Genomic DNA, 16,290 nt, shown 5'->3' with positions numbered 1-16,290 from the left:
ATTTTTTTCATGGAAGAACACCTATGGATAGACAATTAGAGGGGTGCGTCATGGACATAAGGGGGGGGGCACCACTGGTGATTATAATATGTTGTGAACATTCTCAGGAAGTGTGATGGTGTTAATAATAACTGTCCTTTCCTACGCTTAGTGTTGCTGAATTTCATGAGAAACGGAAGCTAAATGCTGGCATTGTAGAGCTTCATTAAGCATGTTGTAGAGGAATTTGTTACGGCCAAAAATTTAAGACTAGTAATGATATACGAAACCCATCAAATAACCTATGTTTAAATAACTTCTATCATTATCCTTAAATGTAGATATTTTTGATGTGCCTTATCTGTTTTAAGCTTCACGAGCTGCCACTGCTTGGAAGCCTCATATAAAATATGTATGTAGCAAATTATCACAGAAATATGATTATTACGCTTAAAAGTCACAGTACCAAATAATTATTTAGGAACTGCTAATTTTTATTTTTTTCGAAGTATATTAGTGTATGATTTAATATTTTGGAGTAACAGCAAACATATTAATCACTTTAAAAAGGCTTTTAGAATAATTTGTGGTGTGTTTAGTAATAATCAATATAAGCTAGTCTTTGCTAAGTTAAAAATTAAGACTGTGGTTAATTATACAGGGTGTTTCAAAACAACACCGACAACGTTTGGGAGGTGATTCCTGACACCAAGACAAGAAGACAAGACAAAAAGTATAGACCAACTTGGGTGCTCAAGTGCTTCATTTCGGAGCTATAGACTACCAAAAACATGAAAAAAATGAACTTTAAAGGTTCATAGCTCCAATACTATGGGACCTACCGTAGTCGGGTCAAGACTTCACTTAGGAACTGGTATGGCCCCTATCCAAATATCCGTGTTTCAGAATCCTGCGGTACTTCCGCAACAATTTCTATAGAGGTAGTTGATGAGTACTTCAAATTATATGCCCGTAGCCAAACTGCCTCTATAAAAATTATTGCGTCAGTACCTTAAGATTTTGAAAGATGGATTTTTGGATAGGGCACATATTAGTTCCTAAGTGAAGTCTTAAATCGACTACGGTAAGTCCCATAGTTTTGGAGCTATGTACCCTTAAAATTCAGTTTTTCATGTTTCCGGCAGCCTATAACTCCGAAAGAAAACATTTGTGTACCCAGGTTGTTCTATACTTTTTGTCTTATTTTGGTGTCAGGAATCACCTCCCAAACGATGTCAGTATTGTTTTGAAATACCCTGTATTGATTTATATGAATGGCTTATAGACAAAATATACATGCATATAATACTAGATCGTGTTAATAAATTAATAGACCATATTCTAGACTATCTAAAATTAAAGAAAATCTATGTAAGTGTAGGTATAAGATTTATGAACATATTACCAATCTACATGCACCTTTTGTCTATGGATAAATTTCAAACTAAAATATATAATGGTGTAATGGCAATGCCTTGTTACAACATTAATGACTTTATTGAATCTCGAAACTTATGTACTGATCGGTGATGCCAGAATGTAAATTTTGTTGTTATGATGTATGTATAAAGTATGATAATGTAGTATATAGTGATTCATAAATCATGTTTGTATCTTTCAAATGAGGTTGTCTATTGCTTAATTATAGACTTAACGAAAATAAAAATATTCTGTTCTACTGTATTCTATAGGCATCGGATATTTATATACATTGTTTAATTGTCTTCTATAGACAGATCAATCGTCATCATCATCAATGCCAGAACCATGCACTCCAGCTGAGGATGGCACACTGCAGTTAAACAACCTGGAAGATGAAAGACAAATAAGAGTCTCTGTTTATTGGTACACAAAATCCCTCAAGAGACACAGAGGTAAATATTATATTTACATATTCATTATTAAGGGAGAATAACTTTCTAATAGTCCTATACATGGATTCCTCTTTAAATTTAAAGGTGAAATTTTTCAACGTGGTTAAGTAATATGCATAGTTTGAAAACACTAATAGTGAGAAACCAGAGTTTCTACATATTAACCTTGCGAGCTTTCGATTACAAAATCTAATCTCATAATTTTATTCAAGGGGACAAAAGTGTACAACAAACTACCATACTAATATAAGAAATTCAGTATTAAGACTTTGAAAAACAGGGTCAGGAAATCACTGCAGAAATACCTATTTTATGTTGAATACTTAACTGGAGACTTCAAATGAGTCCCTCAGTTAAAAGTCGACCAATGTACACTCTTAGAATGTATGATACCCTTACTGTTTGTTATGATACTTCAAATGATGCTTAAGTTTAAAGTAAAGCAAGACTCATTTTCTGTCTTCAGAACTTGTCAGTGTTGATTGACTAATTAAATATCTGTTTTGGGAATGAGAATGCTGAGATGCTCCCTTAATGATATTTTTAGAAAAACCGTTCTTTGAACTAAAACTTCTTCTTCTGAGGTAACTCTGGACATATCAATGATCAGACCGGAAGTAGAACTTTAAGCTCTCGGAGGAAGTAGAGTTTTAAGAGCCAACGGCCAATGAATGAGAGGTAAAACGCAGCCTCCTTCAGATGCTCTACGATTCTCTCCGAGTTGAATTTTCGGAACCTTCTCTAAACCTGGAAGAACTGCTCGCAGTCAGTGCGTAGTTTTTAGACGCCAAATACCAATACCTTAGTTATGGAGAGTAAATGAATAAATAAAATAAAATAAATTACCATAAATTAAGTAGATATTAACATCAACACACGCGTTAAGTTAACTGTTAATGTTGTCTATTACAAACTTTTGTTGTTTAATGACAATAAATAGTTTGTATTCTCATCTATTCTCCTATCTTATCACAGATACCTCTCTTTTTACATATAATAAATTAAGTGGCGACTCGTGAAGGAAGTCTTACCGGTAAAAATTACAACTTTGTCGCTTGAAGCTCAGAGAAGAAAACTTACCTAATTCCTGTATACAAGAATAATATATTATATAAGGTTTCTTACTTTAGTATGTGGTAATACAATTGTTATATTTACTTACGTGACTTTCCTCACGAGTCGTCACTCGGTGAATTACATATAATGGTGTGAAAGTTATTCGTAGCTGCTCAAAGGAAACTAACAGCTGTTGTTTTTTGTAACAGTGAAACGAAAGCTGCTGGACTCGAAGATGTTGTCTCTGGAGGGAGACGAATGGGTGGAGTTCAACGTCCGTCCCGCAGCCCGTGCATGGAAAGAACTTGGGAAGAACTTTGGCCTCGCAGTGGAAGTAGAGAATGAGGAGGGATCTATGCAGAATCCAACCAAGTACTTCAATGACATGAATTGCTCGAAAGAGGCATGTGAGTAATAAACTCAGAGTGGACTCGATTCTAAATAAACCATTTACCTCTTACATTATTAATTTACTTCTCAAACATTATTCCAAGAAGTTGGTTTTTAAAAACTAGATATAGCGTGGAAATACCTTTTTATTATTTTTAATTTCATTTTATGTTATCTTGCTGAGAATAAATACATGTAAATAACAAAAACTGGCAAAAGAACTAACTCTATACAGTAATCTCACGAATCATGTAATATGCAAGTTATGTCAATTCGCAGTTACTTCATAAATCTCTAAAATTTCAACTATTAGGCCATACAGCTACTTTTGCGTCTTTGACATCCATTGCAATATGGAATGAAACAATATTAACTAGACTAACACGAATTATCTTCCTAGAGAACCTAATTCATTGTCATAAAATATCCTCTTTTTTTTAAAGTGTTATTTCAATTCTTTTTATTCTTTTCTATATTTTTCATACTTTTATAGTTTATATCCGGGCAAATATTGCTCCATGATGTTTTATAAATGAAACATCATACAGCAATATGTACACGGAGAATAAAGTATATATGAAAAATATATATGTACATATTCTGTACTGTACATTGTAATAATAATAACTATTGCATTTTCTTATGAAGTTACACTTAAGCCATTTACAAAGTCGACTTACGTAAAATTCAAGCTACGTAAAGGTTTATGGAACTCATTATGTACACCCATTAGGGAGTTATGTAATTGCAACTAATATTGTAATAGCTAGTGTTGCAGTTAGTTTCGACGCCTTATCTCTGCCTTTGTCAGTGGCAATTTACCACTGATAATGTCCCTGATAAGTTACCGAAATTTTAACTGATGTTATTATTAACAATCAGCTAATGCTTTGATCAGACGTTTTTGTTTATTTATTCTCAGTTAGATCCAATGTTAAGGTGAGCAGAATATGCTTCCTTCTTTCCACTTCTGCATAAACAATTAACTCATCTATTTAACATGACTAATGAAATATGGATAATGTGTTTCAATTTTTAATTTGTAAATCGAAATTGCATATGCCTTCGTCTCATTGTGTTTATTTGAGTGTGTTTCTTTGCATGTAGTACTGAGTGACATGTTTTCTTTTCACTGTTTTGTATGAGAATGGTGTGTATTGTATCAAAAACAACACTTTGTCTCTCTTTAAAACAAAGAGTATCTTTCACTCACTCAATTATAAGGCCAGATTGTAATGTGAAATGTCTAATAGCTCTAGTACTGCTAATTATTTGAAACATTTTGTCCCCTTCAGCAAATGAAACCTTTTCTGTAAACTACAATTTCAATTCAAAAGTCATAGCTTCTTGATTTACATATCATTTTTGTGATCTAAAATGTTTCCGCGCCCAAAAATTTAAATGTAAAATATTATTGCCATGACTTTAAACAGTTATTTTCAACTTTTCCAATTCCACATTTGTTCAGGTTTCAACTTCTGTCATTCACAAATATTTTAAACCTATGCTTTGTTTAGAAACAATTCATATTACGTAATATAAATTTTAAAAAATAAGTAAAATTCCTTTAACTTGTTATTGTCCAATATACAGATATTCAGATACAAACTTTGTTGTTCCTAACAAACTCTCTTTCTCCGTACTTCTCACTACAAATTGAAAATAACTTGATATTTTTTCACAATTTAAAGAACAAGATATGTTTTTAAAGGTGTATATTGTGAACATAATGAAATATAATAGCGTGGAATTAATTGGTGCGATCGGTAGAGATGAATCAGTAAAAACGGGCGAATATAGTGGTCTCCGCTACTTTGTCTCTTCTTCTATAAAGATTTTAACAACCTTTTCATGTTTAGTATTTTGTTCTTATTTCTATTATTTATATTCTTTAGAAGAGATAAAAACTGCCTAAGTAGTAACTATGTATCAATAATAACTTGTGTTTTGGTAACTTAGCATTGCCTTAATCAGACACTTTATCTCAATTGACAGTGTGCCTGATAAGGGCAATGATGAATTGCCGAAATTGTTAGTGCTTTGCACATATTTTATTTATTTTCAATAATAGGCATTCAAAGCTAGTGTGAACAATATACAATTATATATTCCGTATTATATACACTTCACTATTGTTTGTCTAATTGCCTGGTATTTTCTCTCTTCCAATAGCAACCGCAAGACCCTTACCAAGCTTTCTTTTCAACTATGCCCGAGAGGTCGATAACAACGGAACTTTTGATTTGGACTCGTACCTGTATCCAATGATTGACCTGTGCACCATTGAGCTACCGGAGGGTGAGGCGTTGCCCTCGGTGGTCTCTTTGGCCAATACCCTGCCCCAAAATCCTGCGTCTTCCTTGGAACCGGGAGAAGAAGCTGAGTACGACGCGGCTGAATCTACAGGTGAGATGAAGCCCCATAATAAGGTAGTCTATCAACACCAACACCCATTGCACATCCGACACCAGCGTCATAGAGCCCCCTGCGAAAAGCACGCTGCCCGCAAACACAAACAGCACCCGAGGGAGCAGGTGAATGACAAGGAACAGGAGGAAGAGAAGAAGGAGGACGAACACGAGGAAGAGGAGAAAATCGAAGAGGAAAGGGAGGAAATTGAAGAGGAGAAGAAGGAGGAAATCGAAGAGGAGAAAGACGTGTGGAGCGACGAGAACGGCTCCCACGTCAGAGAGAAGATAATCATTCAAACCAGCATCGACTCACACGAGAACTGGAGGTAATGAGCACAAGCAGATGGACATGATGGTTCTGAAGGCTTCTCTAGGCTTCCCTGTGATGGGGAGGATGCCCACGTATTGTGCTAGAAATTGAAAAGTTCAAAAAGAAAAGGCCCACCAACACAATTGAGAGTGACACGGAGGTCACGATTGCCTAATCGGGGAACATGAGGAAAACTGTACATAATTAGAATGTATTATAAATATATATATATATTTGGAGCTCAAGAGAGGTTAATAAGTTTATAAAAAATGTACATAGTTAAGAATCCCACCGTTCCATTACTGGGAGACATCTAAATGTGTTGTTATCACATTAGAAGCGATTCATATGTTCCTTTTCTTGGTCGTACACTTCGTGTTTCCGTTATAGTGCATTTACATGCTTAAAAGTAGCAATAAAAGAAAAGAAAAGAAAAGAAAAGGAAGCTGTACCGTTGTTATCGTTTTCAGTAACACAACTGTGTCATTGTTGTCGGAAGCAATTTCTTTTTAGAGACTGAAACATTGTGTTATCGTCGTTTTAATTTATGAAAAGATAGTCAATGATAAAACTACACATGTTTGAAACAAGTGGAAGTGAAAATGTGCATTTAATATTGTCACAGAATATATAAGTGTATTAGTTTTTAGCGTCGAACGGAAATGTCAGTGCTCAAATAATGTAGTGAAATTTTGTGTGTTCATATCATATCATAAAATATACTACACTAATTGGCATATCAAAAAATATTTTCAATTTTATGAAGAGTGTTATAAACAATATATGCTAAATTTAATGTTTCACGCACAATGTATATATCTAAATAGATTGAGCCAAAAGTATGTGCACATTCGTATTTGCATATGAACTTGAGAGAAAATGTGAAGTTTGTGTTAGTTATGATAGTAACGTCTACGATGTCATTTTTCAATTGCTAATTTCTTAATGAAGAAATGCAATTAGTTTGTTTCGTACTCATGTTCGAACTAAAAATACATCATTATTAAATATTCATTTACATTTTCATAACTTATCCATACGAAACAAGTCTAATTTACATTCTGCTACGAATGTTATTATTATTAAAACAATAAAAGAGCGTAGATCATTAATTGTTTAAAGAATATCAATTTTATCTGAAATCAGCCTGTGAATATTATCTAGATTTCAATTTAAATCTATGGGAATTATTGCTGATTTTTTCAGTTTTGAATTCTGTAAAATCTCAAAGAGATCATTAATCATTCTAAAATATATATTTATTAAAATTCATTGATATATTTAAATTGTAGTAACAGACTCTCTGAATTTTTCTACCACAAAGAACTTATTAAAAGTTTATTTTAAGCTTCGTCAATTCATCAATAATTGGATAATCGTATTCGAAAAGTAAAAGTTACTTAGTTTCAGTTTGAATTCGGAAGAACAGCGAAAATAAGAAACTGACAGTTGAAATATTATTATTTTGTCATATGTTGATCTTTTATTTAAAATAATCAAGGAAACAAAACCAATTTTCACTTAGCTTCTTTCATTACGCGCTTAAAATAATTCTTTAACTGCAAACTAGAATTATTTGGTATATGTTTCCGTAAATTATATACAAAAAATACTTTCCTGTATAATTTGTCTTTCTGAACAACTATACGAAGAACAGCTATTTCCTGTGTTATCATAAATATGCATTTTCTGTCAAAACTTATTTTCGCGTTCTGTAGTCTTCAAGATAAGTATTTTTTATACATTTATAGATGTAGATAGATAGGTAGTTTTTTCAAGTAATATGTAGATTGGAACAACTTAATATCAGACACAGTATTATAGCCACACCATGTTTCGAGAGAGAAGTGCCACGAGCAGCAGAAATATGTATAAAACAGATTTTGTTTCTGTGGGCAAAAGCCGTGTTATAAATATACTTAAAAAAAAAGAACACTGAAGTTTGAAATATACTTTTATAACTACTTTAAAGAAAATACTTAAGAACGGAAAAAGATGTCCTGAGTTCTGTCCTCGGACAAGGAGTGCTAGTCGATGTGCAAGACTTTCATGCTTTATGATCTACTAGAAATTTGGTGTAATTTAACACTACATTCTACAGCTCGAAAAAGTGAGCCCGCTCCCTCGCGTGCGGCCCTGATACAACATCCCATATGTAACTCTGTTATGTAACTGGAAATATTTTTTAATAATAGAGAATTCTTTTTTTTTTTAAAAAAAATTTAATTTTCTACCTCTTCAGAATTCTTCAAAAATATTTTTTATGTATGTATAAAGTAACAGTTGTATAAATACATCTTTATTTCGTGTATACAGTAAAAATGTTCTATCTTGATTAGCTCAAGCAATAATTGCTATTGGCAATAATTGTTTTACTATTACTCTCTTTGAAATAGTTGAAATCGAATGTTCGAGATATTTAAAATTCGTTTGTCGAATGAAATATTAAAATTTTAATTACGTAAAGTAAACTGGTAAGATCTAAGAAATCAAATATTTTAAGCAAATGTGTGTATGATGTCACTTCTACAGTTAACTAAACACAAGATAATACGTTTCATATATAGTGAAAAAAGTCATCGATGTCTATTTTCAGCTCTTGCTGATACAATATGAATTATAGTTATAATGTTACTGATCGATTTAAAAATTACTCGGAGAATGATGTTAATACTGAAGTTATAGATTGCAGTGATAATTTAATGAAAATTAATGTTCAAAAGGAGCTTCTGTTGTTAAACATCCACAAATAGTCTTACTAAACGAGAAATAACGTAAATCGTTATGGTTTTTATACTATTGACGAATGATTTACTTAAAGAACTTTGTGTATTGATATTGTTTTAAATATACGAAGAACAAATGTATTTCATTTATAAATAAAAAAATCAAACTGCTGGAAATGCAGATTACTTCAGTAAAAAAGCAATCTAAGTTCCCCACAACACGTTTCAAAGGTATCTGGCTCATTTACCACCAGAGTAACGAAATTGTTACAATTATTATGATCATAACAAGGTAACAAAATATTATAATTGTTATAACAATGCAACAAATTGTTATACCAAAATCTATTGTACAACAGTTCTTTATGTTAGTACAAATCTGATAACAAAGGCGATTCCTTCGAAATGTTCATTCAAGTAAAATGAACACAGATGAAATGTCAAAAGTCTTATTTATTGACGTAATATCAGTGTTTATCGAATAAAAACTTGTATTTTATTTTATTTTAATCGTTTGATTATTTCACATTATTTATACGTCCGATTTCAAAAGGTGTACTAAATACGCTGAACTGGTTCATTAATATAACTGTAATAACTCTAAGCAAACTTCATCAAACTCAATTATTGTTTGTATACAACAAACAATGAACAACTTTATAACTGATCAACAAACCTAAAAGCGTTAACAATAGAATATAAATTGAAAAAAGAGAATCGATCTGAGCCACAACGAAGGTAATATGGATTAGGCATTACCGCGAATAAGAAGCTACTTACATTAAAAGTAGACGCATTCAGGTGATAGCAGGCTGGGAGTCAATTTAGATTACTATTTTATAAAATAAATATCAAGCTAGTATCTGTACAGTTCAACCAGTTGTGTTCCAAATGAAGCATAACAATTAATAAGATGTAACTTTAAAACTGTGTCTTTTCTTTATTAATTTACATGCTTTTCTAATTACTTTTCGTCTAGTTTTATTTTATAAGATACAACTAAATAAGTTTGAAACTGTAGCATCAAGGTTTTAAGACTTTCAGTAACAATGAGTATTTCAACTATACAAAATTAAGCGTAAAAGACATTTTTTATTTTGAAATATACTTTACTGTGTTAATTATCAGAGTATTAAGCTGAAACAGCTGAAACTGTTGCTGGATTAATTTGCAATTTATTTGTATTGAATTGAATATTTTGTTTTCTAAAAAGTATGGTTGTAAATGAAAATGTTCATGCTGAACATAGTAAGTAAATTAATATGATTTGTATGGTATACGAATTTGTGGGATATATATTTTAAAGTTAAATTCGTTTCTGATTAATTTCGAGTGCTCACGTCTTCTGGTTATCAAAGTATATTTTTCTAACAAAATGTTCAAACATATTCTATATTCTGTTTGATCCTATTTAAAACAATCACAAATCATGATAGAACGTTCTATCAAAAATATGAATTCTGCATATGAAGAGAAGAGTGTAGATTTTTTTTACATCAATAATACACGGCTAACCACAAGGAAAAAAAATCCCATCCCTTTTGCCATTGAACACTTTCATATCATTGTACTTATTTTTCTCAACTTATGTTTTCTGTGTAATTCTTTGACTTTGTATTATTTCTTCAAACAAATAGTTGTATTCTCCTCCAGCGTCTTCATATTTAGCAGGAGAGTTCAAATCTTACTTTATAATTATTTTGAGTGGCATTTGACAGTATGTGACAACATTCTAAAATAAGTTCCTATAACTTTAAATAGAAAAGGATATTTTTCAGATATTATTTTGCCAAACAAATATAAGTCATCAAGGAATATGTGCCATTTGTTAAAGTTTCTATTGGCAAATTATTGACTTTGTCTAAAATGACTATTATTATTGTATTGACATAGATGTAAAGGAGTTAGTAGGAGGAGAAGAAAGCATATGTGGCTACCTGTATCAAGTTGAATATATTGTAAATAGTGTATATTTTGTTTTTACATTTTCTACAATAAAGAAATGATCAACAACTCAAACGAGTGATTTCTTTCCTAGTATTCCAACTGAAAATAAATGTACTGGCAAGTTTTAAAAGAATTATATCTTCTCATTATATTGGAATCTCCGTAGCATAACTGATAAAGCATTTACCTATTCACCGTATCGCTCAGATACGATCTCCGGTGTGGTCCAGGATTTTTCAGCAATAGTTTCGTTCAAATGGCTCAAATAATCTAACAGTCTCTGTCAAATGAGTACTGGAAAACCCGGAGGAAGAGAGTGTGAAGACTGACGGATGGTTATTATTTAGTCTCCTTTAGTGGAAACATGAAGACCTACCTCTAGACAACCGATGAACCATGTTGGTCTTACTTACTCCCTATATTAAAAGTAACATTGCAATACGATACGTGCTTTTGACGAAGTTTGGGGTTAATATCTCTATTAAACTAATGTAGAACTAATAGAAATTAAGAAAGTACTCGTCATTGTAAATAGAGCAGTAAGATGTCAAAATGAAAGTACGCAAACCTTTGTATAGAAGGTCAGTTGTACAATGTTTGTTTCAACGTTGGTTGACTCTGCCATCCTCCTCCCAAGAGTTCGTCAGTCAGTTTCAATGAGGATACAAATAATCTTTCTCCAAATCACCCTAGTTTTGCATCACCAGAAAGTCTTCTTGATTTCTCCCGTCAATAACCAAAGTATTCTCTCCCCACTCAGTTGGTCGTCCAAAGAACCGAAGTCATCAACTACTTTAAAAAGCTGGATTAGAATTTTAGATGAACGATAAAAGATATGCGCTGATGGCATTCATTTTACCACCAGTGGTGGTTTTAGCGGGTAGGCCGGGTAGACATGGGCCTACCCCAAAATTTTGAAAAATATATAACCGATAAAAGATATAATAAAGAGAAAATATATTTTCCACTATTTATATTAATGGTAGATAATTATTTAACAAAAAGCATCAACCACTACTATAAAAGTAATTTCCTACTGTCATTAATCAATTAAGTGTGTATATGTATCCATAAGCGAGGGAGCGAGCCGACCCAAAATTAAAATGCTAAAGCCGCCCCTGTTTACCATTTGATTATTTCAAGAGTAACATCGCTGCTTCTAAACAGAAGTATATTTCCGTAAACGTCAATGTCTGAATGAAAAATAAATACATAATTGGGAACAGCGTAATATCTTTAAGTCGATAAAACACAAAACAGCTGAAGTAGACACCCTAGATTCGATGTTTGTCCGCGTCCAAAATGAGAAAACCCACAACAAAGTACGGTGTTTCTCAACAGTTCAATAGTTGCTTGTTCTGTGTATCATTTATATTATATTTTAAACTAAATGTAAATGAAACATGATAACAGGTTTAAATACCAAGGGGTTTGGTTTAATGCATCGTAACAGTTCCTGTTTGGAATACAATGATGAACACTCTTGGGATTGGACAATTGCAAGGTTTATGTGTGTAGACAAATGTTGAATGCTGTGTTATACAGAGATGAACTATATTCTATATGTAAATGATGAAGTGAACAATAATTGTATTCTGATGTGTTAAGTTGTATATGATGAATCTTTTCGGTAGACAGTACCTTTAAGCAGATAACTTTATATGTCAGGTGGCTAGGATTTTACACACTTCAATGAAATTTAGATCGAGGTCGAAGGGTCATTGATATGAAATTGGTCTCAAGCGAGTAGCTACATGAAAAGTCTCCTAAGAGAAGGCATCAGCTCTTTTCCAATCGTCAAGTCAGCAGAGATTGGTATGGCAACTTTTATATTAGTCCTAGGCGTGAACATTTACATCAGGATTATTGGGTTGATTCATGAGTAAAGTTACTTTCGGTCTCCGAATGTAACTTCTTGCCACAAGAGCAGGATGATAATCTGGCTTTAGAAAAATTTATTTGTAACTTCATTATAAATAAAATAATACAAGGGACCAAATGAATAGGCCAGAAATATTGAAATTAATAAATAAAATAATTTAAGTGCACGTATTCGGATTTCAAAACAAATATATTTTAAGATATTCATTTTCTTTTAGTGCGTAGTTTAAGAAATACACTTGCACTATAAACATGCAATACATACACTTAGCCAGGATTTCGCAATAGGAGGGGGGTCCGTGACAAAATACTGTGGTTACACACCAAGTGATCGATCAATCTAAACTATTTTACTGGCAACATACTTATATTAGTTTGTTAGGACAATAAAATGTGGATTTATTTGTAAGTATTTTAATAAAAAAAAAACTATGAAGAAATCTTGAGTAAAAGAATATAAAAAGTATTGAAAAAGATATAGTTTTCCAGGGTCATTCGAATTCGGTTCTACTTGTCTTCCTTCTTCTTCTTTTTCTTATCTTCGTTTAATGCCGTCAAGGATAACGAGATCTCTTTCGGGAGTAAAGACATCCTATAGAATGGATTAATATTGCCGCAAAATTCAAAATGACTCATATTATTGGCAATTCTTGGCATTTCTTAAGTTCTACCTGAGAGTCTATGTTATTGAACCGGTTTATCGATCGTCATTTGTAGTCCATAGGATTAGCATGGAGATATAGATGGAGTTCGGAATGCTCCGTTACAATAATGTCCATTTTCAATTTGACCCCCCCCCCCCCCATTTCCTCCACACAGAGCTCCTCATAAGAAAGAGTAACCAAACGCTCGCTGTAGCTTTATACCTTTTACGTTGATTCATCTTTTTCTCGTTTCTTTTTGTTTCATCCTTCCTTAACATTTTTCATTTCTGGATCCGACGTGCCTGCATGAAGCGGATGGGATATCTGCTATCAGTGGCGTATTTACGATTTTGTTTCGGGAGGGGCTTTGCTAACTTTCGGGGGGGGCTTTGCCTGGAAATGTGAAAATTCTGCAAGATATTTCATTTACTTTACTATACTAAGTAAGATTTCGGGGGGGGCTTAAGCCCGGAAGCCACCCCCCTAAATACGCCACTGTCTGCTATGCATATAATAATGCACATCCTATTCCCCACTATTCAGAAAGAAGAACTCAAATTTTGCGCGAATAACCTTCTTGGACACATTTTCCCATAAGTTCCCTACATGTAATTTACAGAAAGTAAATTGCATAAATCGAACCACTTATCCAACATACTAAAATAAATGGAAAGAATTCCGTCCTGAATATTATGTATAACAATGTGATGATTATAATGAAGTGTTAAAATATTTAAAATTTATTTTTATATTTATCAGTGCAGCATTATAAATCTTGAAACTGAAGATCTCCAGAATACATCAATCTACAACAAGCTTGGCTAACATATTATAAAGGTGAAAAAAAAGTAATGGTGTACAGTCATTGTGTTTCTCATGTGACTTCAAGATAAGAAATCATTCAGAATAACAACAAGGTCTGAATCAAAACAAACTCTCCACACCACTCATCATACAGTAACGTTGAAGGTGGACATGACAACGTGTGCTCTTCATGCATTAAGCTGACTGCTGAATTAACTTCGAAAGAAGAAATCATAAACATTCTTCTTCAAGACATCAATAGACTAAACGAACGCACTAGCACAGTGAACAAAGGTTATGCAGGAAGTAACATATTAACGAGGAATGTGGATATAGTCGGATCCCGCAAACCAGTGTGATCATCAGTTGTGAAAGGAACAGCAACTTCTTCCAGTTTAAGTGCTAATTCTTCACCTGTATGTACTTCAAATCGTTTTCAGATTTTAAATGATGAAGAGTATAATGAAACCATACCAAAGAAAACAAAGGTAGCTCGAGTGCATAACAGATTAGATTCAAGTTCCGGAAAGAAAGTATCTGTTCACAAAGCAATCGAGGTGATAAGTAAATCTGTGCGCAGTAACAGAAATGGCTCCTTTACTAAAAGTGATGATGTGTTAGGTAATAAAAGTGCTATAATGAGAATTGAGAAGGTAAGACTGAAGGAAAGAAATACATTAGTGTTTATGCCAATATCCATGGTAGAGGTCTGGTAAATTTAATTCAAGAAAATAACCCATCATTGTCTGTAACTGGGTACGTGAAACCTGGTGCTAGAAGTAATGAAAGGTATTAATCCATGTAAGAGTCCTTCTGATAGTATAATTATTATAAATGGATCGAATGATGTCGCCCATAATGAAGGAAATAAGGTAGTCTCAGCATTAGTTTCCACTCTGAAACGAAATATAACAAGTGAAGTCGTTATTGTTGGTCTACTACAGAGAAATGATCTATTACAAAATTCCTATGTTAATCAAGCGATTACAAAAACAAACAGCAAAATAGGAAAGATATGTAAACAATTTGATTTTTTTTTCCGGACAGAATCAATAGACAGAAAATATTTCACACGCCATAGACAATACTTAAATAGAACAGGTAAGAGCGTTATTGCAAAATATCTCCAGGCTATTTTGAATAAACAGGAGATTAGTACAAATGGTATTTTTCCTATCCCTACTTCGTGGCACAAACAGGAAAATATGTAAAGGTCTTTGAATTATCCTCCATGCGGAGTTCAATTCAGAGACTTAGAGATCAAAATAATTCAGAGTAGAATAGATTTTAGGTTTCGATTAAGAATAAAGAGCTCAATGAATTATTGGTAGTTCATCAAAATATACAATCAGTTCGAAATAAACAAATTGGTCTACAAATTATGTTAGAGATATATGCTATAGATATATTATTTGCCATAAGTAGAAGCTTTGCTTTGTATATAATTAAACACAAACAAACTACTTGCTGAGCAAAACAATGTATTCACATTTATAAAACTACATACGTGTTACAGTTTCGCCAACTAACACTATTTAGATAGTGTCTCATGAAGCCAGTGTTAGTTGGCGAAATTGTCTCACGTATGTAGTTTTTTAAATGTGAATATATTGTTTCGCCCAGAAAATAGTTTGTTTGTGTTTTAGATTATGTCTATCAGAACACTGGCTTGAGATAAACGAATAAACAACTATTCCTGGTTATAGTTTGGTTTCCAAATATTGTAGAAATACAATGGAGTGTGGGGATATTTGAATATTAACATAACAAACTAGAACAATAATTTTTTACTTAATTTACTTGATGTTAGGTTTTTAGGGGATGATTTTAGTGTTTGACCCAGAATCACCATATCTTATCTACTAACTCATAGTCTAAGGTCATTGGTGAAAAGATATTCTTGATGTAATTTAATTGTCTGATCACTTTCGAACCTTTGTTGAAATTTTTTACAAAAGTGTTTGAAATGTTCTTCAAAATGTTCGAAAAATTTTCTGTGACTGTTTGATTAATAAAATTTTAGTTTGAAAATATTTGAACCACAGCACTGTAGTTATGACTCATAGTTAAAAGACAATAATAGGAAGTTAATATTGTTGGAACCTGATCACTTTCAAATCTTTGTTTAAAATTTTCGGAAAAGATGTGAAAAGTATTGTGTAAAATTTTTAAGTTATTTATTTAAACCTTAGTATTGTATTTACAACTCACAGTATATGTTCATTCGTGGAAAGTTATCTTCATGCAATGTTATTGGTTGATCACTTT

General features: G+C 32.4%; 1 protein-coding gene across 2 annotated transcripts in view; it reads left to right on the top strand.

Moving 5' to 3' along the window:
- LOC145672026 (uncharacterized) overlaps positions 1 to 8,230 on the top strand; it is a 60,912-nt gene extending 52,682 nt beyond the window's left edge. For both annotated transcript variants that reach the window (XM_081741218.1, XM_081741217.1), the window contains 3 exons: positions 1,712 to 1,853; positions 3,119 to 3,316; positions 5,472 to 8,230. In XM_081741218.1, coding sequence (XP_081597344.1) covers positions 1,712 to 1,853; positions 3,119 to 3,316; positions 5,472 to 6,040 — 909 coding nt within the window. In that variant the 3' untranslated portion in view covers positions 6,041 to 8,230. The remainder of the gene's footprint in view (positions 1 to 1,711; positions 1,854 to 3,118; positions 3,317 to 5,471) is intronic.
- Positions 8,231 to 16,290: the final 8,060 nt, after the last annotated feature.

Source organism: Thermobia domestica, chromosome 15, assembly GCF_964235325.1.
Source record: "Thermobia domestica chromosome 15, izTheDome1.hap1.1, whole genome shotgun sequence".
Lineage (NCBI taxonomy): Eukaryota > Metazoa > Arthropoda > Insecta > Zygentoma > Lepismatidae > Thermobia > Thermobia domestica.
The sequence above is the reverse complement of the archived record's forward strand: the minus strand, read 5'-3'. Positions and strand labels throughout refer to the sequence as shown.